This window comes from Chiloscyllium punctatum, chromosome 26 (assembly GCF_047496795.1).
Source record: "Chiloscyllium punctatum isolate Juve2018m chromosome 26, sChiPun1.3, whole genome shotgun sequence".
Lineage (NCBI taxonomy): Eukaryota > Metazoa > Chordata > Chondrichthyes > Orectolobiformes > Hemiscylliidae > Chiloscyllium > Chiloscyllium punctatum.
In genome coordinates, this window is record NC_092764.1 from 69624667 (window position 1) to 69650917 (window position 26251).

Consider the following 26251-nt stretch of genomic DNA (forward strand, 5'->3'; position numbering starts at 1 on the left):
GCTGCAGTCCATTTGATGTTAGTACCCCTGTAATGCTGCTAGGAAGGAAGTTGACCCAGCCAATATTGAAGGAACCGCAAAATATTTCCAAGTCAGATGGTGAGAAGCTTGGAGGGGTATTTACAGGTAGTAGTCATATTCCCATGAATCTGGTGCCCTTATTCTTCTAGATGGAAGTGATAATAGGTTTGATGAATGCTTAAGTGTATCTTGTAGATGGTACACATTGCTGCTATTGAATAGTGCAGTGAATGATTGAAAGTAAGGTGTCATTCAAGTGGCTGCTTTGTCCTTGGTCATGTCAAGTTCGTGCGTTGTTGGAGCTGCACTCATTCAGTCACATGCCTGACTTGTTCCTTGCAGGTGGTGGACACGCTTTGGGGAATCAAGAGATGAGTTATTTGCTGCAAGATTCTTAACTCCTAACCTGCTTTTGTAGTCACTCTTTTTACATGTTAGTACAGTTCAGTTTCCAATCAATTCTAACCTTAAGAGTGTTAATGGTGGGGGATTCAGTGATGTAATGCCATCAAATATCAGGGGCGATAGTTAAATTCTCTCTTGTTGAATATGGTCATACTGACACTTTTATAGTGCAAATGTTACTTAACAATTGTCAACACAAGCTTGAATACTGTCCAGGCCTTGCTGCATTTAGGCATGGACTGCTTCAATATCTGAGGAATCGCAAATGATGCTTCTGAAGGAGGGAAAGTCATTGATGAAGCAGCAGAAGATGGTTGTGCCTTAGCGTGCCTTTGAACAACAGAGATAACCCCACCCAGAAGCTCACAAACATCCATAACAAAGTTGAATTTCGGGATTCCTGCAAGCTAAGACCACCACTCCTATTCCACAACCAACCCACCACATAGTGAATACACAGAGGTTAGTGTTCTAACATTCAGTGTAAAAACTGGACTGATATCCCAGTGAGCACAGAAGAACATTCCGGGCTTCAGGCCTCTCACTCTGGGCAGCCTCCGGAGACAGTAGGCAAGATTTTGTACCACTTCCAACTCTCGAAAGCTAAAATACACGAGGCAGTAGACCTTTAACAAAAGATAAGTCTGTCAAATCTGTCAACTTGTCCTGACTACCTTCTCAACAAACAGGTGTCAGGTATGCTTTAATAAAAATTTCAATTCATATGGAACCATTTTCCAAGTGTTCCACAATCAATCAAATGATGTTGAAGATTACTACATTAGGTGGAATGGTTTAATTCTCAGCATGTCATTTTTCACGTACAGCAGAGTTAAGATTAAATAACACTAAGAAACTGTCACAATGACTTTGCCCTACTATCTCAGAAATACTAGAAACACTTATCAATACTTAACATCTATATTCCCCACTAATCTTGTTTGATGTTGTCAAAAGCCATCATGGTAGTTTAATGGAAAATGCCACTGTATAGTCGTTCCTTACAAGACATGTCAGAAAATATGATCCCATCAAAGCCCCTTCAGCCCATATTATCTTCACATCAATAGTCATGTCTGCACCTCCCTGATCTTATATTAACCTTGGCACAGTTCACATCCAAGTTAGAAAATCAAACCACATTCCAACAATTCAAGGTATTTCTAAACTTATACTTCATCGCACTACTGAGAAGACAGCACTGTATTGATAGATTAAATAGCTAATTTGCAAGTAAAAATGTTAAGTAGTTACAAAGTGGAACTTTAATTATCCAAATACAAATTGGACTAGCAATAGCATGAAGGGCAGAGAGGGCCAAGAGTTCCTAGACAACAGTCAGAAAAATTCTCTTACTGGCATGTTTCCAGTCTCATGAGAAGGGTGATATGACTGGTGGGAATAAGGTGTGTCAACTGGAACAAACGTCAGTGGGTAACACTTAGTGATTGTATTGTGTTGTATCAGAGGTATCGTGGCAACTGGCAATCCAGAGGTTTACCCTAATACTAAAGGGACATGGATTCAGCTGATTGAATTTAAATCTGAAACTGAAACCATCAACTGTTGGAAAAACACAATAATGTCCTTCAGGGAAGGAAATCTGCCATCCTTAGTCGAGTTAACTTGTGACTCTAGGTGGCACGGTGGCTCAGTGGTTAATACTGCTGCCTCACAGTGCCAGTGACCCAGGTTCGAGTCCACCCTCAGGTGACTGTCTGTGTGGAGTTTGCACATTCTCCCCATTTCTGCGTGGGTTTCCTCTGGGTGCTCTGGTTTCTTCCCACAATCCAAAAATAGGCAGGCTAGGTGAATTGGCTGTGCTAAATTGCCCATAGTGCTCAAGGATGTATAGGTTAAGGGCGAATGTAGAGTAATTGGGTAGAGAAATGGTTTGGGTGGGATATTCTTCAGAGGGTCAGTGTGGACTTGTTGGGCCGAAGGGCCTGTTTCCACACTGAAGGGATCCTATGATAGATCCACTTATAACTGCAAACCATTTAGTTCAAGAGCAACTAAGGATGCTGCTAGCAATGCTCATGTCCAATGAAAGAATACCGTTTAGATTGGCTATAGAAAAGGACAAGGAACAATTCAGAGTGAAAATAATTAATTGGGGAAGAGCCGAATATAGTCAGGCATGAATCAGGATCAGATAAATTAGAATCAAAGGTTGCAGGAAAAACTAATGGAAAAATCGATTGCCTTTAACAAAACAACGCGTTTGGGACCAGTCAAGTACGAGACTGAATTCTTTGTTTGTTCTTAATTTTCCATTTAGTCTGAGACTGAGATGGTGCCAGAGGATTAGAGAACTCAAATGTTACAGCCTTGTTAAAAAAAAGAGTCCAACAGCAACTTCAGAGCAATTACTTTTACCTTCCAGAAACAATAATTAGAGACAAAATTCAGTCACTTGTGCAAACACTAGTCTAACAGATGTTGAGAGGCATAGATAGAGTGGATAGACAGAGACTTTTTCAAATGGCGGAAAGTCTATAACGAGGGGGTGGGGGGGGCATAATTTTGAGGTAATTGCAGAAAGGTTTAGGAGAGGTGTCAAAGGTAAATTCTTTACTCAGAGTGGTGGGTGCATCAAATGCACTGCCAGCAGTGGTAGTAGAATCAGATACATTAGGGACATTTAAGCGACTCTTGAATAGGCACATGGAAGTTAGTACAATGAAGGGTGTGTGGATTAGTCTGATCTTAGAGTAGGATAAAAGGCCCACACAACATCGAGGGCCAAAAGGCCTGTACTGTTCTATGTTCTAACACAAAAATACCAGTCTGGATTTGTCAAGTGCAAAGTGAAATAACTCTACAGAGGCCAGCATCCCAACACCAAGGCACCCTGACACTCCTGTTCTTATCTGTCAACCAGAGCTCCCTGATTGAATCAGATCAACAGCTCAATCAGAGAACTCATAAATTCGGTGAGGTCCAACTGGCTGATCCCATTACAATCACTACAAAAATCATGTTTAACTAATCTGCTTGTGTTTTCAGTTGAAATAACAGAGGGGGTTGATGGGAGTAATACTATTGATGTACTGTAGATGGACTTCTAAAAGGCATTTAATAAAGTGCCGCATATACTTTTGAGATCAGTTACGGCTCATGCAATCAGTTAAAGCAAAAACATGAATAAAAAATTGTTTTAGTGACAGGAAACAGAATAGTGGTGAGTAGTTCTCTGATTTAGTTTTAGGACTCCTGCTGTACCTTGTATAAATTAATAACTAGACACTGGGCGTAGAGACACAATTTCAAAATGTACAGATAACATAAAATTTGAAAGTATTGTGAACTTTGAAGAGGAGGATGTGAGGATCTAAAATCTAAAATCTAAGTACAGGCTGCTGTCAGGAGCAACCATTTAATACATGCTCTTACTAACAATAAAATGGTTTCTTAATGCAAGTAACATGACAAAACGGCTTCTCGGCTGCAAATTGACAATTCTGCTTAAAATGGCTTTTAACCCTGCTAAAAACTGCATTCCTGAAATAACCATAGGGTATTGAATCAAAGATTAGCAGACAATGCTTCCTTTACAGCACAGAAATAACTAGACTAGATAAGACATTACTAGCCATCCTAACTGACCTTGCAATTGCAGTTGCAAAGAGAGATAAAGAAGCTTGTTTGTGGAAGACAAAGTTGGTTCCCAGGAAATATCATTGGGCTAAGTGGCTGTCAATAATGTCATTTTATTAAATTTGATTGGTAAGTGTCTGAATCTGAAAATGTGTTGCTGGAAAAGCGCAGCAGGTCAGGCAGCATCCAAGGAGCAGGAGAATCAACGTTTCGGGCATGAGCCCTTCTTCAGGAATGCATCTGCAGTCCTCACTTTCTCCTAATTGTCTGAATCTGCTTTGTAACTGTGGCTACTTCTTTTCAAAAAAAGATATAAAAATGTCTTTATCTGAAGCCATGCGCGCAGCTTTCTCCTAGAAACACAGAAGTGTTTAACCACTGAGTTGCTGGACAACCTGTGCCTGGCCGTGATAATAAAGTGTGAAATCTTGCAGAATCAGAGCAAATTGCTAGTGTTTTTTGACCGATCGCGGAACCTAGAGACCCCTCCCGTAGGTCAAGATCTTTAGATGTACAACTTCAAAAGTACATGTACAATTTGGTGCAATAGGCAGACAAATCATTGACAAAAATTGAATGCAGAGAGTTGTGAAGAGATTCATTTGTTTGGTAAGCACAATGCTTGGGAGGGATACAGCTGCAGTGTATTTGTACATAATTCATTGAAGGTGGACCAACAGGTTGAGATTGCAATTTGAAAAAAGCAGCATACAGGTAGTTCTTCTATAATGTAATAATGCATTCTTGTGCAACCCCACATTATAGAAAAATTGCGCTTTACAAACAGCCCTTAAAGTGTTGGCAATGTAATTGCATTACAGCCAACTCACGTTTTAAAAGTTCACGCTTAAGAAAACATTCCCAATTCATCAATCGTGTTACAGCGAATTTGCACTAACGAAACACACATTACAGCAGAACACCTGTATGTTACAACATCAAGGTGATTATGTCAAATATTTATGTAACACTAGTTTAGCCTCATCATGGGCACTTTTATTTAGGAAGAATATGAAAGCATTTGAGAGGGTGGAGAAAAAAAATTCCATATTCTAGGGTTGAGGACTTCAGTTATACGGATAGATTGGAGAGATTGGGGCTGTCATTCTTGGAGAAGAAATGTTTGCGATGACATTTGATTGAGCTGTTCAAAATCGCAAGCATTTGGGACAGAGTAGCTCACAAGAAACTGTTCCTATTGATGGAAGGATCAAGAAGCAGACAGGACGGATTTAAGTCATGAAAGTAAAATACTGTAGATGCTAGAAATCTGAAACAACATAGAAAGTGCTGGAGTGACTCAACAGTTCTGGCAACATCTGTGGAGAAAGAAACTAAGTTTATGTTTCGAGTCTGGTATGACTTAATATATTACAGAACATATTTAAGTTAATTGGCAAAAGAAGCAACGACAACATGGGGATTTGTTTTACGTAGAGAGTGCTTAGGATGTAGAAATAACTACCTATGAGCATGGCAAAAGCAGGTTCAATTGATGAATCAAAACTGGATCATTATCTGAAAAGGAAAAATGTACAGGGCAACAGAGAACAGGTGGGTAATTACACCATGCATTGCTCTTACAGCCAACACAGACATGATGGACTGGAAGGCCCTTGTCTGAGCTGCAAAAATGTTCAGATGGAGTTCAGAGAAACTTCCCAATGGCAACAGAGTCAAGAACTACAGGACACCAGCATAAAGTAAGCAGCAAAATAACCAAGACTAACAGAACTTTATTAAAGCAGAAAGCAATTAATATGTGGAATGCATTGTCTGGGCATTTGTGAAGGCAGATTCAGTGAGGTCTTTTTAATTGGAAAACTATGGAACAAAAACTGGAGGACTCCTGGAAATGGGTGAGGAGTGGGAGTTGCTGAATTGTTCTTGGGGTGAGCAGGCATCGATTCACAAGATTGTATGTTCTCTTTTGAAGTTGTAATTCTACCATGATTAAGTACACACTTTCCTCAATAGCATCTGATCAAGGTGGAAAGGTTAATAGTTAAAACTAAAATTGATTATTAATATTTCTAAATCAACATGTTTAGTACACATTGAAAAGAAACTTTGCTTTATTGACTGACTTTACAAAGAAATGAAAGAGGAACCATGTTAAGGGAATCAGTGGAGAATTGTTCTCGACTTGCTCCTTGCTACACTGCATCCAAAGGCTTCATTCATTTGGAAAAATCAGTTCCATAACTAATGGATAGGTAAACCAAATTAAAGATGTTTTCTTAAATATTTCAAGCTTATGGATTGACCAAGTTAGAATTTGATTTTACTTCCATTAAAACAATATGATATTCAAAGTTTCTGAGAAGATTTGTAGCTCGGGTGCTCATTGTTGTGGTTCTGTTCGCCATGCTGGGAATTTGTGTTGCAGACATTTTGTCCCCTGTCGAGGTGACATCCTCAGTGCTTGACGAGCCTCCTGTGAAGCGCGTCTGTGTTGTTTCCTCCGGCATTTATAGTGGTTTGTCCCTGCCACTTCCAGTTGTCAGTTCCAGCTAGCTGCTGCAGTGACCAGTATATTGGGTCCAGGTCGATGTGTTTGTTGATAGAGTCTGTGGATGAGTGCCATGCCTCTAGGAATTCCCTGGCTGTTCTCTGTTTGGCTTGTCCTAGAATAGTAGTGTTGTCTCAGTCGAACTCATGTTGCTTGTCATCTGTGTGTGTGACTACTAAGGATAGCTGATCGTATCGTTTCGTGGCTAGTTGGTGTTCATGGACACAGATCGTTAGCTGTCTTCCTGTTTGTCCTATGTAGTGTTTTGTGCAGTCCTTGCATGGGATTTTGTTCACTACATTGGTTTTGCTCATGCTGGGTATTGGGTCCTTTGTCCTGGTGAGTTGTTGTCTGGGAGTGGCTGTTGGTTTGTGTGCTGTTATGAGTCCTAGTGGTCGTAGTAGTCTGGTTGTCAATTCAGAAATGTTCTTGATGTTTGGTAACATGGCTAGTCCTTTGGGTTGTGGCAAGTCCTCATTCCTCAGGCAGGAAAGTGGACGTGAGGATGTCAAATCAGTCATCATCCTATTGAATGGTGGAGCAGGTTCGATGGGCCAAATGGCCTACCCCTACTCCTATTTCTTATGGTTATGCTAAAAGAGACCCCGTTCACCTTTCATTGGCTAAGACATTGGTATATTCTGAACTTTGCCACTGCCCACAGACAGCATGCCTATCTTGTAAAAGTGAAAAATGAAGCTTGTCTAACCTTTTCACATAGAGGGTGGTGCATATATGGAATGAACTGAGAGAGGAAGTGGTAGATGCAGGTACTGTTGCATTTAAAAGACATTTGGACAGGTGTATGAATACAAAAGATTTAGATATGGGCCAGACGCAGGCAAATGGGACTGGTTAGTTTGGGAAATCCTGTCAGCATGGACGAGTTGGACTGAAGGATCTGTTTCGGTGCTATGTGACCCTAAGACTGTATAACTTATTTCCAATATTCAGAAGGGAAATATGAGAGGCAAGCAAGCTGTGTTTAAACACCCAAGAGAGTACTTCAAACAAAAATGTAGTCAAGATCAATCCCATAGATTGCACAATACCCCCAGATGTTAGTGACACTGTGGGTCTGTGGGTAATCAAATCTCATTAAACTTTACGTAGAATTTATTTTTTCTCTGTTCAAGATTTAGCTTTGGAACTCCCCCAAAAACTGCTCTGTCACTGACTTCTTAAGCTAGCTTAACCAAGTTGGTATTATATCTATGTTCCTCTGAGTTCTCAGCTGCATAAAGCAAATCATGTTTGTGGGCTTCCTTTATTCTTACTCACTGCTGCATTGAGCCATTAACAAGACATGGCTTCTTCCAGCCCCCACAACTCCCATGCCTTTTCCTGAGCCCTAACCCAAACATTCAGCTGCACCTCCTACCTCCCCAGATTTCTTCTTCATCCTCATGACTTAGAGGTTGCTGCTGCAACACCTTTACAGGATGGGCTTCTTCTTCCTGCTCCTGTATAATCGACCGGCTAGTCATTCAAAAATAACAACCTTCTCTTCTATTGCCTTTGTTCAACTACCTAAATCTGACTATTCAGGAACCCTGGAACTGTTTTGTGGAACTTAGTGAAAACCCTGCAACAAGCCAAACCCTTGTTCGTCAGCAGTATTAAAATTAAATGCAACTAATGCATTTGAACAGTCACATGCAGCAATCTCTTGGAACTATTTCAAATTGTTACAAAATTTACAGATGGCTGGCTTGCACAATACAAAGTAGATAGAACAAAAAATAATATGAATATAATGTGTGTCTTGGAGTCAGACTTGCAGATGTGGGTATTCCCATGCTCTACTACTCTTGCCTTGTGGGCAGTCGAAGTCCCGGGTTTGGAAGGTGCTATCCAAGAAGCCCTGATGAATTACTGCAATGCATCTTGTACATGGTGCATACTGTTGCACACTGTGTTTGTGGTGAAGGGAGTGACTGTTGAAGGTGATGAATAGGCTACAAGTAGACTGTACTCTCCTACATAGTACTAAGTTTCTTTGGCGTGATTTGAGTTGTACTCATCGAGGGAAGCTGAGAGTATTCTATCACATTGAACCAAATATTATTATTTTAATATTAATACTGAGCAGAATAGTGGAGTATACTCATAGAAATTGGTCTTGTAACAAATTTCTTCCTGATGTAGATCCAAGGAACCTATTTGACAATGAGCTCCGACTTGTTTACATGTATATTCAACATTAACAAAAGTAAGGAACCTAGGGATCAGAAGAAATGAATTTGGGATGGGAAGAAACTAGGAGAAAGGAATGAATGAACTCTTTCTACAATTAACTCCTTCAAAAAAGGGCGAGATAAACATCTGATTGAAAATGGGATTGGAGAAGATAAGCAAGCACAAATAAGCAAACCTCCAAAAGCCTTGAAAATGATCGTTTCTGTGCTGGTGTGGTCAAGTCCATTGTTGTCAGCTAAGGGGAGAAGTGTTGGTAGTTGATTATGGAGATTGGAGATGTATGTTCTGGTTTTACTTCATCTGCTTTCAAATTAAGAAAGGACTTCAGCACAACTTTCCCACAAAAGATAAGGCCTGGATTTTCACGGTGTTGAAATGATGTGGGAACCCTTTTAAACTGCAGATATGTCCTAATTCCAGGATGACTAACCCAATCCCAGAACTTCATGAGCCTGCATTCGACAATCCTCACAGGTGTTGTGAACCAAAGCCGACATGAAGGAATCCTGCTCATAGCCCCTCTCAGCCCAAAATAAAGCCTTGCTAAGAACTCAGAAAGCCACTAATCTGTTCAAAATCTTGAGACATGGAGAAAACAGTGCTGATTGACAACTCTGGCTCTCTGTTGTCAATTGCTTAAGACTTATTTGCACAGAATTAAGAGATTTCAAGAGCTTAGAATTTCTGCCATTGCTACTTTAAAGGGTCAGGATGATTTACATTTCTATTATACTAGAGAAAAGGGATGTTTGTCAAAATAATGTAAAATTATGGAAGAATGGCTTTTTTTTTAAATCATCCCAATGTCATCATCGGGCTCATTGCTTCTATACCTATGTAGTGGGTGAACTGGCATGGAAGTGCCGTGGAAATTCCTGATGAAGGGCTATTCCCTGAAACATCGGTTCTCCTGCTGCTCGGATGCTGCCTGACCTGCTGTGCTTTTCCAGCACCACACTGTGATCTCCACCATCTGCAATCCTCACTTTCTCCATGGAAGCACCATTGCCTGTCATGAGGATGAGCTGGGGGGGCAGGCAAGAGCATGGAATGGGTGGAGGAGCATGAGGTGGAACAGATGCCACAAGGCAAATGTTCAGTGATTGTTTTCGACTGGCATAGATGCAATGGACCAGATGACATTTTCTATGCTGTACACCTCTGTGACAGCTCCGGCCCTCTGGGCATGCGGGTTGGCAGGTCATACATTTTTTACTACAACAAGGACAAGATCCTACAGGATTCAGACAGGCTTTTTAAAGAGGCTGCCTCAGCACCCACCTTGGAGCTCTTTCACGGGTCGGCTGAATCAAATGCAGCCTGAATCCTCCCTCACACTGAAGATCATGTCTCCAGAGCCACTTTCTTCCAAGGCAGGTGAGCAAAGATAGAAATTTTCCCAACTCCCACTACATGCCTTAAGGATTAAAATCCAGGTCCAAGTGCTTTATGTTGAGTTCATGATTAGATGAACCACATTTCATCTTTCTTAACCACATGCCTTCATGTACACAACAAAGAAAAAGATTCCAATTGTCTTTACTTACCTGATCAAGGTTCCGCAGAATCAGAGGAACCTCATAGGTTTCAAAAGGTTCATAGTTTTGAAAGACAATTTCTGATGGGAATGGCTGAAATATTGGCCTGTCAGTGTCCAACATGGAGAACTGCAAAAGAAAGCAAAGTCAACATTAATCTCTACAGACTAAGTGAGAATGCAACATTACAAACTTCACGTATCCAATATTTATATCAGACTTTATGTATCTACAACCTTTACGATCAGGTGTACGTACATTATTATTCATTCACAGGATGAGGGCATCACTTGCCCGGGCAACATGTATTAACAATTCCTAATTGCCCAGACAGCGGTTGAAAGTCAATTACATTGCTATGGATCTGGAGTCACATGTAGGTCAGACCAGGTACAGATGACAGTTTTCTTCCCTAAAGGACATTATTGAACAAGATGGACTTCTCCAAAAATTAACAATGGCCACCATTAGACTCTTAATTCCAAAGTTTTATTGAATTCGAATCCACCATCTGCCATGGGGGGATTGGAACTCTGATCCCCAGATGAATACTTGGGTCTCTGGATTAACAGCCAAGTTAATCCATAATACTGCTGTGCCATTGCCTCCCCATTAAATACAAAATGCAAAGTGTTCAGAGGATCGATGGAATTTGTTCCACCTTACAGAGACAGAAGTGAGGCCTGAAATTTACTGGTCAAGCTCACAATTTTTTCCTCCCTTCATCAGACATGGACTTCTCACCTCTAATTGACCTGGATAAGATGGTGGCATGCTGCCTTCTTAAACAGCTACAACCATTGGGGTATAGAGAACCAGGAATGCTGTTAAGGAGAGAGTTCCAGGATTTTGACCCAGCAACACAATTTATTCCCAAGTCATGTTTGTGTGTGACTCGGTGGGGAACTTGCATTTCCATGTATCTGCTGCTCTTGTCTTCTAGATTGTAGCGACTGAGAGTTTGAAAATCTTGCTGACTTCTTGCACGTAATTTATTTTTGTTCCTAAACAACAAACTGTATACTAATTTTTTTTTTTAAATACCTAGCTGAGAAGCAAAATAATTTTGTGCATTAGCTTTCATTATAAAAAAGATAAAAGTTGGAAAAGTACATAACAACTAAGAAAGTTTCATGGTACTTGAAATATTAATTTTTGATGGATCTCAATTCCGATGTTGCAGCTACTGTCAGTGCTCACTGTTTAATGCTGTGTGGGTTAGAATAATTAAAACAGGTAAACCAGCAGCCATGAAACCATTTCCCAGCAAAGAGTCAAGACAAGAATAAAGTGATAAAAAAGGAACCTGACAGAAATAATTATTGATCAAATCCATTCCCTGCGACTATCTATTTCTCAACATTCCTTTCCTTTGTAAAGATCATTTTTTTAACCTGGTAACAGAGAATAAAGGCTAATATTCTCCAAAAATATAAGCATTTGAGACGATTTACGCACAACAGTGAAGCTGGAAATAATTGCCCAGATTTTTCTCTCAAAATTATCGTGATGCTAGTGCCCATGATCAGATGAGTATTTAGCTGAAAAAAGTCCACAAATTGCTGACTAAGGTACCAGCGAATTCTGGTAAATGCCATCTCACTATCAGCCCCACCAATCAAGTTCATAAACCCGCACAGTAAATGTAAAAAAACACACACCAAAACATAGTCAACATGACTTTGTGCATGGGAAATCATGTCTCACAAACTTGATTGAGTTTTTTGAAGTAACAAAGAGAATTGATGAGGGCAGAGTGATGGATGTAATCTATATGAACTTCAGTAAGGCATTCAACAAGGTTCCCCACGGGAGACTGGTTAGCAAGGTTAGATCTCATGGAATACAGGGAGAACTAGCCATTTGGATACAGATCTGGCTCAAAGGTAGAAGACAGAGGGTGATGGTGGAGGGTTGTTTTTCAGACTGGAGGCCTGTGACCAGTGAAATGCCACAAGGATCTGTGCTGGGTCCTCTACTTTTTGTCGTTTACATAAATAATTTGGATGCGAGCATAAGAGGTACAGTTAGTAAGTTTACAGATAATACCAAAATTGGAGGTGTAGTGGACAGCGACGAGGGTTACCTCAGATTACAACAGGATCTTCATTAGATGGGCCAATCGGCTGAGATGTGGCAGATGGAATTTAATTCAGATAAATACAAGGTGCTGCATTTTGGGAAAGCAAATCTTAGCAGGACTTATACACTTAACGATAAGGTCTTAAGGAGTGTTGCTGAACAAAGAGACGTTGGAGTGCAGGTTCATAGCTCCTTGAAAGTGGAGTCGCAGGTAGATAGGATAGTGAAGAAGGCATTTGGTATGCTTTCTTTTATTGGTCAGAGTATTGAGTACAGGAGTTGGGAGGTCATGTTGTGGCTGTACAGGACATTGGTTAAGTCACTGTTGGAATATTGCATGCAATTCTAGTCTCCTTCCTATCGGAAAGATGTTGTGAAACTTGAAAGGGTTCAGAAAAGATTTACAAGGATGTTGCCAGGGTTGGAGGATTTGAGCTATAGAGAGAGTCTGAACAGGCTAGGGCTTTTCTCCCTGGAGTGTTGGAGGGGTGACCTTACTGAGGTTTACAAAATTATGAGGGGCATGGATAAGGTAAATAGACAAAGTCCTTTCCCTGGGGTCGGGGAGTCCAGAACTAGAGGGCATAGGTTTAGGGTGAGAGGGGAAAGATATAAAAGAGGCCTAAGGGGCAACTTTTTCACACAAAGGGTGGTACATGTATGGAATGAGCAGCCAGAGGAAGTGGGTGGAGGTTGGTACAATTGCAACATTTAAGAGGCATTTGGATGGGTATATGAATAGGAAGGGTTTGGAGGGATATGGGCCAGGTGCTGGCAGGTGGGACTAGATATCTGGTCGGCATGGATGGGTTGGACCGAAGGGTCTGTTTCCATACTGTACATCTCTATGATTCTATGACACAGGTAGTTAAGTCAAGTCAAGCCAAAGCCAATATACTATTTCCCTGTGCTTTCCCCTGTCATTTTGCTTGCTCTCCCACTTCTCAGCAAGTTTCCAATCAATCCTTCTTTCCTTGTCATTCTGTGTTTCCTTTGGCATTGAACTTAGCCCTCTAATTTACACTTCCCTCTCAGTCCTTGTGCTGTTAATTTTACAATTCTTCAATCTGGTTGACTGAGGGGACAAACAGTCAAGATTAGAGTGGTGCTGGAAAAGCGCAGCAGGTCTGGCAGCATCTAAGGAGCAGGAAAATTGAAATTTCGGGCAAAAGCCCTTCATCAGGAAGGGCTTTTGCCCGAAACGTCAATTTTCCTGCTCCTCGGATGCTGCCCAACTTGCTGTGCTTTTCCAGCACCACTCTGATCTCCAGCATCTGCAGTACCCACTTCTGTCTGAGGGGATAAACAATACTGTTCACTTGGAACACAGATGTCACTTCACTCAGACATTCTGTAACACAACATTTAAAAATGAAACATTTTCAAGCAAGTTGAACTAAGATGATCTGTTATTGAAAAATAGGTCATTTGTCTTGAACTCAACTGTCTTCATTCAGTACTAGCCACAAAAACAGGAGTCTTGTCTTGATCCAGGTCACACTGTTGTTTGCTGCCATTTCAAAATAGGTAGCTTATGGACAGGGAGAAAGTAATCTCTGTAGAGACATTTTGTGACCTTTCATATTTCCTATCATTCTCAGTGGCCACAGTTGAGTATCTTATCTCTGGTGGAGAAAAAGGGCAAGATTGTATTTCTCATGATCCAGTTGGGTGAGGCACACCCACAAATTTAAAAGCCAAGAAAAGCAGCAATAATAATTAAAAAAAGAGTAAACTGACTGCATGAAATATATCCCAGACTGAGAAGGATGAAAAAGCAGTGTCCTCGTCCTCACTTTTCATCCCACTGGCCTCCTCATTCAAAAGATCTTTTCTCTGCCATTTCAGACACCTCCAGCAGAACATCACCACCAAACACATCTTCCCCTCACTCCCCCTGTCTGCATTTCTCAAGGATCATTCCCTCCGTGACACCCTAGTCCATTCCACAACCTCTAACACCACCCCTCCTCTCAATGGCACCTTCCTATGTAACTACAGAAGGTGCAACACCTTCACCTCCCTGCTCACCTTCCGAGGGCCTAAACTGTCTTTCCAGGTGAAACAGCATTCCACCTGTACCTCCTCCAATCTTGTGTATTGTATTCACTGCACCCAATGTGGCCTACTTTACACTGGAGAAACCGAAGGCAGACTGGGTCACTGCTTTATGGAACACCTCTGGTCTGTGCGCAAGCAGGACCCCGACCTTCCCACAGCCGGTCATTTTAACACAGCATCCTGCTCACATGTGCATGTCTGTCCTCAACATGCTGCAGTGTTCCAGTGAATCTCAGTGCAAACTGAAGGAACAATATCTCAGCTTCAGACCAGGCACACTTACAGCCTTCTGGACCTAATATCGAGTTCAACACCTTTAAATTGTGAACTAACTCCCATTTCTTCCCTTTCTTCTGTTTATTATCATGTCCTCCTCTCCCACTATTCCACTTACTGTCCTTTCAAGTCTGGCAGGAGGCATACCATTGTTCTGCCATTCTCACATTCCGATAAATTAATCTGAACAATTAACATCTTTTCTCCATCAGCACCCTACACCCACTATCTCCAACCGTCCAAAACTATAGCATAAATGCTGTCCCCTTCACACTTCACTTCAGCTCTAATGAACAGTCAACTACGTTTGAAACATTAGCCCCTTGCTGTCTCTTAACGGATGCTGTCTGACCCACTGTGATCTCCAGCATTTGTTATTTTCATCATTTTTCAATTCTCTCTGGCCACAGGCATAGTGTCAGGGACCTGGAGGATTGCTGACATTGTAATCTTGTTTACAAAGGGAGGAAGAGATAAAGCAAGTAACTACTGGACAGTCAGCCTTGCCTTAACATTGGGCAAATTATTGACAAAAGAAAATTGAGTGATAGTATAAACCGCTCGAACGCCATTAGCAACTCCAACTTATCGGACATTAAGAAACTTAAGTACACCAAACTTTCACGTACTTACCTCCAAACTTGGGACTCCTCAATCATTCCACAGCCTCTGGAACTGCACGGATGCCATTAGCACTCCAGTTTATTGGACATCAAGGAACATAAGTACATTAAACGTTTACATACTTACCTCCAAACTCTGGATTCCTTGATAATTCCAGAACCTTCTCCTGGCCTTCGGAACTCCTCGACACCATTACTACGCGGCCGCTACAGCCACCACCACAGCAAACAATGATGGCACTTCCATCCCTGCCGCCCCACAGACCTGGCCACTACCTCCACGATCACCACCAGGACCACCACCTCTGTGATTGCCACCAAGACAACCACCGGCGAACCCACTGCGAAGACTACCCATCATGTCACTTCCAACCACCATAGTGGTGCTGCCTCAGCCACTTCCGCCCCCACTGCTGACGAAAACGCAACAGCTGCTGAAGATATCACGAACGCCATACGGAACGTCACTTCTGCCTCCATGGATGCTACTGAATCACCATCTCCGTCCCGCTGATCCCCATGGTGTGCGTCACTTCCTTTGGTGATGTCACCCAGCACCCACCTCAGAGATAGTCTCCATCCCCACTCCCAATTCCAGCTCTATACCAGGTCCCAGACCCCAGCCCTGCAGTGTTTCCACCAACCCTCAAGACTCCCCGTCACTGAGGATGAATGATCAGTCCTTAGTAAAGGCCTGACCTTCACCCCACTACGCTCCCAGATCAACAAATTCAACATGCGTTGTGACATCACATTTTTCTTCCGCCGCCTCAGCCTCCGTGCCTACTTTTTCCACCAGGACTCCCAGCCACCTTCTGAGGACTCCTTCACCCACCTCCAACAAACTCCATCCACTTGTAGAGGCCGTGCTGGACTCCACCCACCCTTGATCTCTTCATCTCCAACTGCCACTGCAACATTGACCACTTCAGCCTGTACACAACTCTCACCCACTCCAACTTCTCAACCTTGCAACACACAGCTCTCCACTCCAATCCCAACCTCACTATCAAACCAGCTGACAAGCTGGGGGAGGGAAACGCAGTAGTAGTTTAGTGCACTGACCTGTATACTGCTAAAGCTAGGTGCCAATTCGCGGGCACCTCCTCCTACTGCCCCCTTGACCACAACCTCACCTCCCATCACCAGACTATCATTTCCTGGCCCATCCACAACCTCATCACCTCAGGGGATCTACCATCCACAGCCTTCAACCTCACAGTCCGGGAAATCCGCACCACCCGGATGTAACTCTTACCCAAAAATCACAAACCTGACTACCCCGGTTGACCCATCATCTCCAACTGGTCCTGCCCACCAAACATATCTCTGCCTTCCTTGACACCGTCCTGTCCCCCCGGTCCAGGACCTCGCGACATACATTCAAGACACCACCCCGCCCTCCATCTCCTCCATGACTTTTGGGTCCCCAGCCCCCAATGCCTTATGTTCTTCATGGACATCCAGTCCCTGTACACGTCCATCCACCATGACGAGGGCCTTGGAACCCTCCGTTTCTTCTTCTCCCGCCGACCCAATCTTCCACCAACACACTCATTTGACTGGTTGATCTGGTCCTCACCCTCAATAATTTCTCCTTTCAATTCTCCCACTTCCAAAGGGGAAGCCATGGGCATCATTTTGGGCCCAGCTATGCCTGCCTTTTTGTCGGGTCCACCTTCCGCAGTTAACTGGCATTATTCCCCGCCTTTTTCTCCACTATATTGATGACTGTATTAGTGCACCTCATGCTCTCATGAGGAAGTTGAACAGTTCATCAACTTCAGAAATACCTTCCACCCTAACCTCAAGTTCACCTGGACCATCTCGGACACCTCCCTCCCCTTCCTGGATCTCTCCATCTCCATTTCTATTGGCCAATTCAAAACGGACATCGACTTCAAACCCACTCACTCCCACAGCCACTGGACTACACCTTTTTCCACCCCCATCCCATAAAAATGCTATCCCTCATTCTCAATTTCTTTGCCTCCGCTGCATCTGCTCCCAGGAGGATTAATTCCACCCCAGATGGCCTCTGCTTCAAGGACCACAATTTCCCCTCCCACACGGTCAACAATTCCCTCCAGTGCACTTCCTCCACTTTCTGCACCTCTGCCATTGAACCCCACCCTCCAAACGCAACAAGGATAGAACCCCCTCCCGCACCGAACCCCTGTCCTCACCTTCCACCCCAGCAATCTCCAGATACAACTCATTATCTTCCATCATTTCCACCACCTCCAGTTAGATCCTACCACCAGAGATATATTTCCCTTCCCACCCCTTTCAGCATTCCAAAGAGATCATTCTTTCTGTGACTCCCTCATTAGGTCCACGCCCTCCACCAACTCACCGTCCATTCCCAGCACCTTCCCTTGCCACTGCAAGACATGTAAAACCTGCGCCCACATCTCCCTGCTCACCTCCCAAAGGATCTTTCCACATCCAGCAGAGATTTTCCTACACATAAAAACACCTTATCTACTGTGTCTGTTGCTCTTGATGTGGTCTCCTCTACGTTGGGGAGACATGACTCCAACTTGCAGAACATTTCAGAGAACATTTCCAGGACACAATCACCAAATAACCCCACCGCCCTGTGGCCAACCACTTCAACTCCCCCTCCCACTCCGCCAAGGACATGCAAGTCCTGGGCCTCCTCCACCGCCAAATGCTAACCACCCACGACTGGAGGAAGAACACCTCATCTTCCTCCTTGGGACCCTCCAACCACATGGAATCAATGTTGATTTCAGCAGCTTCCTCATTTCCCCTCCCCTCACATTATCCCAGATCCAACCCTCCAACTCAGAATCACTCTCTTAAATTGTCCTACTTGTCCATCTTCCTTCCCACCTAACCAGTCCACTCTCCACTCCGACCTATCACCATCACCTCCCCTTCCCCCACCTTCATCTACCTATCACATTCCTAGCTACCTTCCCCAGCCCCATCCCTCTCCCATTTATCCTTCAGCCCCCTTGCCCCCGCCTCACATTCCTGATGTGATAAAAACATCGGCTCTCCTGCTCCTCGGATGCTGCCTGACCAGCTGTGCTTTTCCAGCGGCACATCTTTTGGCAGTCCAAACAGTCACATGGAAAAGCAGAGATTAATCAAAGACAGACAGTCTGGATTTATTTAAAAAAAAGGTTGTATCTGACTAACTCTTATGCATTTTTTCAAGAAAGTTGATGAGGTGACACATTTGATGTATTCATCTCGGATATTTGCAAATATTTGATAAGGTCCCACATGATAGGCTGGCCAGGGAAGTAAAAATCACTGTATCCACAGGAAAGAGGCATATTGGATTTAAAACTAACTCAGTGGCAAGAAAGCTAATGTGTGTTGGAGTCTGTAGTGGAGTTCCAAACGTCTCAGTGCTGAGTTCCTGCTTTTCATGCTATATATCAGTTATTTTGATTTAAATGTAGGGGACATGATTAAGATGTTTGCAGATGAAATAAGAAAAGACAATGCAACTGATTTTGGGGAAAAGTGCTGTAGACTACGGGAAGAAACCAATGAACTAGAAGATGGGCAGAAAAAAAGTAGCAAATGGAACTCAATCAGGCAAAGTGTCAGGAAATCTACTTGGGAAGAAAAGACAAGACAATGCACAATATATGATAGAAAACAGAACTGTCAAAGAACAAAGGGACATTGGAGTGCCTGGCTACAATCCCTGAAGACAGCAGGGCAGGTAGAATAAGGACTTAAGAAAGCAGATGGGATGTGTTCCTTTGTTAGCTGAGGCAAAGAACACAAGAGCAAAGAGTATACACTGGAATTGTATAGAACACTTGCTAGGCCACAGCTAGAGTCCTAAGAATAATGCTGGTCACCAATTACTGGCAAGGTAAGAACTCACCAGAGAAGGTGCACTGGAGATTTAAGAGACTAAGAATGGAAGATTTTAATCATGATGAACGATTGAAAAGGCTGGGATTCTTGTCTTTGGAACAGACGAAACTGAAGAAGATTTAACTCAGTGTATAAAATTACAAACAGCCTGAACAGAATAGATTATGTACTTCAATAACCAGCTGGAATAAATTTAACATGATTTGGCAGAAGAATTTAAGGGACGTTTTCACCCAGTAGGTGATGGGGAATCTGGAACTCTCTTTTCAAAAAAGTAGCAGAAGCAGAAAACCACACTGCATTTTTAGAAAATATTAGCATATGAAGTTGGGATGCTGCAGGCTCAATGCAATGACAAGAGCAGCACAATAGGTTTAAGCCGAATCAATACTGTACAGCTGGTGTGGATGAACCGAATGACCTCCTTCCATGCAGTAAATGGTCTGTGAGGAATATTTAACTCTCCTACATATTCATTTGTGGCTCCTTTATTATTTATTCATTTTCCAAATTTTAAAGCATCGTTAGGATGTTCACAAATACAAATTAAGGGAAATTCAGACTGGTTTATAATTATTTTTTCTCACTTCTCAATTGACATTTTATTGGCATATCATTATGAGTCTTATTAGACATGATCAACATACGATATTATGTCAAAAAAATATAATATTATATCAATCCTACAAATGTAGAACAGTGTAAAAACAAACAAATGCCTGGAAGTCCCAAAGTCAATCATTTTAAGAACTGAAATAGTACAAAGAACAATTCAAATTTAGGCATGGATGTTCTCAACCGGAGAGAATAGATAAGAAACAAATGACCTGAAGTTTCGGAGCACCCGGATAAATTTAAGACAGTTGAGAATAATGAAAGCCAGGCGAAAAGTTTTTTTTTAATTAATTCTTGGGATATGTCACTGCTGAGAATCGCCTTTGAGAAGGTGACAGTGAGTTGCCTTTATGAACACTGCAATCCTTGTGCTGCAGCTACACCAGCACTGCTGTTATAATCAAGGTCAAGAGTAGATCAGTTTCCCATCCACAAGCAGCCAATTGAGTTAATGAAGAGTCTTATTAAGGTCAATCTCCAGGTCTCACATTGTAGCACCAAAACATGGCCTGAGAAGAAAAGGTGTATTGGTGGGAAAGAGAAGAAAAGGTGTGTTGGTGGGAAATAAGGTGGAGAAGGAGTGTGTGTGTGAGAGAGACAGACAGACAGAGAGATAGCAGCAGTGCTCATCCTACTTTTGGCCCTCCGGTTTCTGGAATCTACCTGCCCTCCTCAATTAAACAGTGAGCTAATTGGCAAGTTCAGGAAAAATGCTGTCAAGTCACTATTCCCAGCATTATGCAGGGTCAGGACTGCACTTGAACCCATCACAGGGTCTCAACCTCAAATGGAAAGTTGGTCCAGGTATTAAAAGCTAGTGATGTCGCTTGAAAACAATTTCAGCAGAAAGTACATATCATGTGGTACAAATATAACTAGGATTCAATCAAATGAGACACCTTTGGAATGTCAGTGAAAAAACTGGAATCAATATGTTTACTGACTGGCTTGTCCCAGTTCAGACCAGACAGCAAAAAAAAAGCAACCAGTCAATAAAAAATTAATAAGGATTTTATTTTGAGTTGTAATTATCTTTGCCATGCTTTGTGGCAATTATAAAACAAAGAATACATGGGTATGAGTTAACCGTGACAGGAGGAAATGTTACAAATTGCTTTAAAGGCCACTTTTTAAAAATTATGAGTTAAATTACTACAATTATCATCAACAACTTATTGGGATGGGATTGTAAACTGTTCACTGTCTTCACTCCTAAACTATCCATCCATCTTGTTCTGGATTAGAAAAAGTACTAACCTTAATTCCGATGTCTATAGGTATACTGCCTCAAATCAGGCTGTCCAAAACCCCAGCTCTCCAAACATTTCCATTTCACATCAAACTTAATTTCTGAAAGGTACATGGCTAGGTGCTGCAATGACTATCAAAGTCAGCTGAGAGTTCAGACACATTGGGGAACAATGGATGAATCAAGATATTGAGGCTCTGGTCAAGAAAGCTGTCATGAGGGGTCATAATTTTAAGGTGATTGGAGGAAGTACAGGGGAGATGTCAGAGAGTGGGTGCATGGAATGCACTGCCAGCGGTGGTAGTAGAGTCAGAGACATTAGGGACATTTAAGCGACTGCTGGACAAGCACATGGATGGCAGTAATTGGGTGGGTGGGTGTGTAGGTTGGTTGATCTAGATTAAGATAAATGTTTGGCACAACATTGTGTGCCGAAGGGCCTGTACTGTTCTATGTTCATACATTAAACATAGACAACCGAGAACAAGTGAATCTCTTGAAGAATATAAGGGGGGGGGGGTGGGTAGGAGCATTCTTAAGAGGGAAATCAAGAAGGCAAAAAGGGGATATGAGATAGCTTTGGCAGGTAAGGTTAAGGATATTCAGAAGAGATTCTACAAGTGCATTAAGAGCAAAGAGCAATTAGGGACAAAATAGAGCCCCTTAAAGATCAACAAGGTCATCTATGTGTGGAATCACAGGACATGGGAGAGACATTAAATAAATATTTCATGTCAGCTTTAACTGTGGAGAAAGAAATGGAGGTTAGGGAACCCAGTGAAATAAATACGGATGTCTTGAAAACAAATCACATTACATAAGAGGAAGTGCTGAAGATCTTACAAAACATAAACGTGGATAAATCTGCAGGACCTGATTAAGTGTATCCCAGGGCATTGTGAGAAGTTAGGGAAGAAATTGCGAGTCCCCTAGCAGAGATATTTGTATCATCTCCAGCCATGGGGGAGGTGCTGGAGGACTGGAGGATGACTAATGTTGTGCCTTTATTTAAGAAAAACTGTAAAGAGTAGCCTGGGAACTACAGGTCAGTGAGTTTGACATCAGTGGTGGGTAAATTATTGGAGGGGTCTCAGAGATAGGATCTACACACAATTATACAGGCAAGGACTGAATAGCGATAGTCAGCATGGCTTTGTGCATGGGAAAACGTGTCTCACAAACATTTGATTGAGTTTTTTGATGATGTAACCAAAAAGATTAATGAGAGCAGAGCGGTAGATGTTATCTACATGGACTTTAGTAAAGTCTTTGACAAGGTTCCACATGGCAGACTCATTAGTAAAGTTAGATCACATAGGATTCAGGACAGCTTGCCAACTGAGTACAAAATTGGCTTGGCAGTAGGAAACAGAGGGTGGTGGCAGAAGGTTCGAAATGGAGGCCTGTGACCAGCGGTGTTTTGCATGGATCAGTGCTGGGTCCACTGTTGTTTGTCATTTATATAAATGATTTGGATGAGAATTTAGGAGGAATGGTTAGTAAGTTTGCAGATGACAATGAAATTGGTGGTATAGTTGATTGTGAGGTAGGTTATCCAAGATTACACCAGAATCTTGATAAATTGGCAAATGGGCTGAGGAGTGCCAGATTGAGTTTAATTTGGATAAGTGTAAGGTATTGCATTTTGGTAAAACAAACAAGGGCAGTACTTACAGCTAATGGTAGGGCCATGGATAGATTTGTCGAAAAGAGACACCTTGGGGTTCGGATATATGGTTCCTTCAAAGTTGTGTCACAGGTCAACTGGGTGGTTAAGAAGGCATTTAGAACACTTTCCTTCATTGCTCAGACCACTGAATATAAGAATTGGGATATCATCTTGAGATTGTATCGGATGTTGGTGAGGCCACCTTTGGAGTACTGTATACAGTTCTGCTCACCATGCTATAGAAAGAATATAATTAAATTGGAGAGGATTCTGAAAAGATTTACCAGGATGTTGCTGAGACTGGAGGATTTGAATAATAAAAATTAACTGGGACTTTTTTCACTGGAGCATAAGAGTTTGAGGAGCGACCTTATAGAAGTTTATAAAATCATGAGCAACATAGATAAGGTGAATATAAAGGGGGAATTCAAAGATAGGGGGCATATTTTTAAGATAAGAAGAGAAAGAGTTAAAAGGGGCTGAGGAGCAATTGTTTAAACACAAAGGGTGGTTTGTGTGTGGAATGAACTTCCAGAGGAAGTGGTGGATGCAGGTACAACAACAATGTTTAGAGGACATTTAGATGGGTACATGAACAGGTAAGATTTGAAGGGATATGGGCCAGAAGCATAGTTTAATTTGGGAAATCTGGTCGGCATGGTGGACTGAAGGGTCTGTTCCTGTGCTTTATGACTCAGTGACATTTGGACAGATACGTGAATAGGAAAGTTTGGGAAATTTGGTCGGCATGAACAAATTGGACCAAAGGGTCTGTTTCCGTGATATGTGCTCCATGACTCTATGGCACAGTGTGACCCTAGACGAGTCATCAGCTTCTCGTCTTCATGTACCACATTTTCCTACACTCATCCATCCTGCAATCAACTTCATCTATTCACTGCCAATAATACCCACCAAAATCTGGCAATACTCAAACTCAGGCATCGCCTCAGTCCAGAAGTTGCCAGATGTGAGATACTGTACCTGTATTATTATCATAAGTTTGTAGTAGATTTGCAGAAATGGCCATGACCAAATTCATGCCTGGAAATGCTGCTCAAAGTTCAGTGACTGACCCTGCTATGTATATGTAATTATTTAAGTTTCCTTTTTAGATATTTCTAAAATGGATCCCAATATTGAACCACAGAATTGAAATAAGTATTTTTGTTTCAGCATGTTATCTTCAGAAATAAACAAGCAAAGTTTATTGCTTTCATTCAGTTCTTCAAATAGCTGATATCCTTGTACATCTAAATCCTCATCCTATTTTATCTGTGGATGAAATGTCAACTGATATGACATAAATACTGATATGATCAGCATTTATTGCCCATTTCAATTGCCTTGAGATATCACCTTTTTGAACCACTGTAGTTCATGTGATATAGATGTGGTCATTGTGCTATTAAGGGCTGAATTCTATTGTTTTGATCCAGAGATGATAGAATAGTGATGGAGTTCCAAATCAGTCTGAACTGTGGTTTGCATGGGAAATCTGCATGTGGTGGATTTCTCACATACCCAATATACCTATTTCTGACCACATGTTGAAGGAAAAGTATTAATGAAGCACCTTGAAGATAGTTAGACACTGCCCTGAGGAAGATCAGCACTGGGGCTGAGATACTTAACCTTCAATGACCACTGACATTTTCTTTTCTGCTGACTCCAGCCAGGGGAAGGTTATGCTTAATTTCCTTGCTTCATTTGGATTAGGGCTCCTTGTTGCCACACGTGGTCATATGCTGCTTTACAGTCAAGAGAAATCACTGTCGTCTTGTGGTGTTAATTCTTAAGTCCCCAGTTAAACTGAGGCTTGGATGAGGTCAATAGCCAAGTGATGCAGACAAAACACATATTGGCCACCAGTGAAAATGTTATTGTAGGACAAGAGCCACTTTATAGTTCTGTCAATGACACTTTTCATCACTTTGTTGATGATTAAAAGTAGTCTGATGGGACACTAACTGAGTGGATTAAAATTGGCCTACTTTTTGGAAACAGGGCAGATATGAGCAATTTGCTGGATAAATATGAAGGTTTCATAATTTTTTGGTTACACTTTTTAAATTTCTTCTTATTTTCTCATCCAAACTCTCCAACCTTCTATCCTCATTCAACACACCAAACCACTTTCAGAGGCATAGCCTCTCTCTCCACCCACCCCCCACCCCTCCAACCAACTACGCTCAAACTGCTTTGAAGTCTCCAGCTTTATTCCCACCATCAGAAATCAGAAAAATCAACACAATTTAGTTTTTATGCCAGCACACCAAAAGAAACATAATTTTAATTGTCAAAAAGTTAACTTACTTGACTTTCAAAGTATTTTTGCTATAAATATATCAATAACTTAATAAAAGGAACTAAATCCACAAGTTTGTGACTTTGATACATTTGTTTGCTAGTGAGCCAAATTATAGTCTGTTGTCATTAACTCTTTTGGTTACTGAATTTTATGGCCACAGACTGTACATTACAGTGCCACCTTCTTCAGAATCCACACCAGTACGGTGCAAGCACTGACTGCTTAATCAGGCAACATTTATCCACAAGGTTGCTTTCCCAATTCTCCGACTGAAAATCATTTGCTGTCAGCACACCAGTGTCAAGGAGAAATTAGAATGGAGATCACATGCGAATCCTTTGACAAGGACCCATTGATTGATCGTGCTCTGACAGCTTCACACACAAACTCAAGAGGGCTCATGATTGTCATCTATTGCCTCAGGACCACGGTCACCCTCAGCATCAGTGGGAAAACCAGAATCCCAGAAGCATTTGATAATCATTTCTAGTTTGACCGTCCCAATGCTTGCTTGCTTAATCCAGAAAATAATTTTTAGTGACAATAACAAACTTCAGCACATCACAGAGGCTAATTTTGGAAAGCAATGGGCCTGACCAAAATGTGTTTAGGACAATTTTCACAGATTAAGGTGGAATTTTGAAGACATATTTGCTGCAGGAAATTTGCTTCCAATATTCAATTTTTAAATACCTTTGTTGCAGGATGACAAACAAGATTAACATGGAGAAGAACTTTACATTCTATTGCTAATCTTTCAAACCAGTTTTAAGATACTGCGTAATACTTGCAGTGCCAATGAAAATATGAAATCACTACATTCACATTCAAAACTCCCCCTAAATTTGTTCTTGCTTTGCTTGCCCCACTTTTTCTTTGCTCCAAGGTTTCTGAGCAACAAATAAATTTGAATATTGGCAGAAGCTCTTTGTTTCTTCCTCTGAAACTAAAAATCACAACACCAGATTATCGTCCAACAGGTTTATTTGGAAGCACTAGTTCTGAAAGCTAGTGCTTCCAAATAAAAACCTGTTGGACTACAACCTGGTGATGTGTGATTTTTAACTTTGTACATCCCAGTCCAACACCAGCACCTCCAAATCATGACTCCTCTGAATCTGTGTGACATAGGACATATGCACTAAGTATCCCTAGGTTATTAACTCACCTTTGCAATGGCCTTATTTAAAAGCTAATCCTTTGGCCAGAGCAGATAAAAG

General features: G+C 41.8%; 1 protein-coding gene across 1 annotated transcript in view; it reads right to left on the minus strand.

The window, feature by feature from the left end:
- The window catches only part of hydin (HYDIN axonemal central pair apparatus protein), an 869275-nt gene that overhangs the window by 801344 nt on the left and 41680 nt on the right, over positions 1-26251 (minus strand). The window contains exon 4 of the mRNA XM_072547579.1: positions 10285-10404. Coding sequence (XP_072403680.1) covers positions 10285-10404 — 120 coding nt within the window. The remainder of the gene's footprint in view (positions 1-10284; positions 10405-26251) is intronic.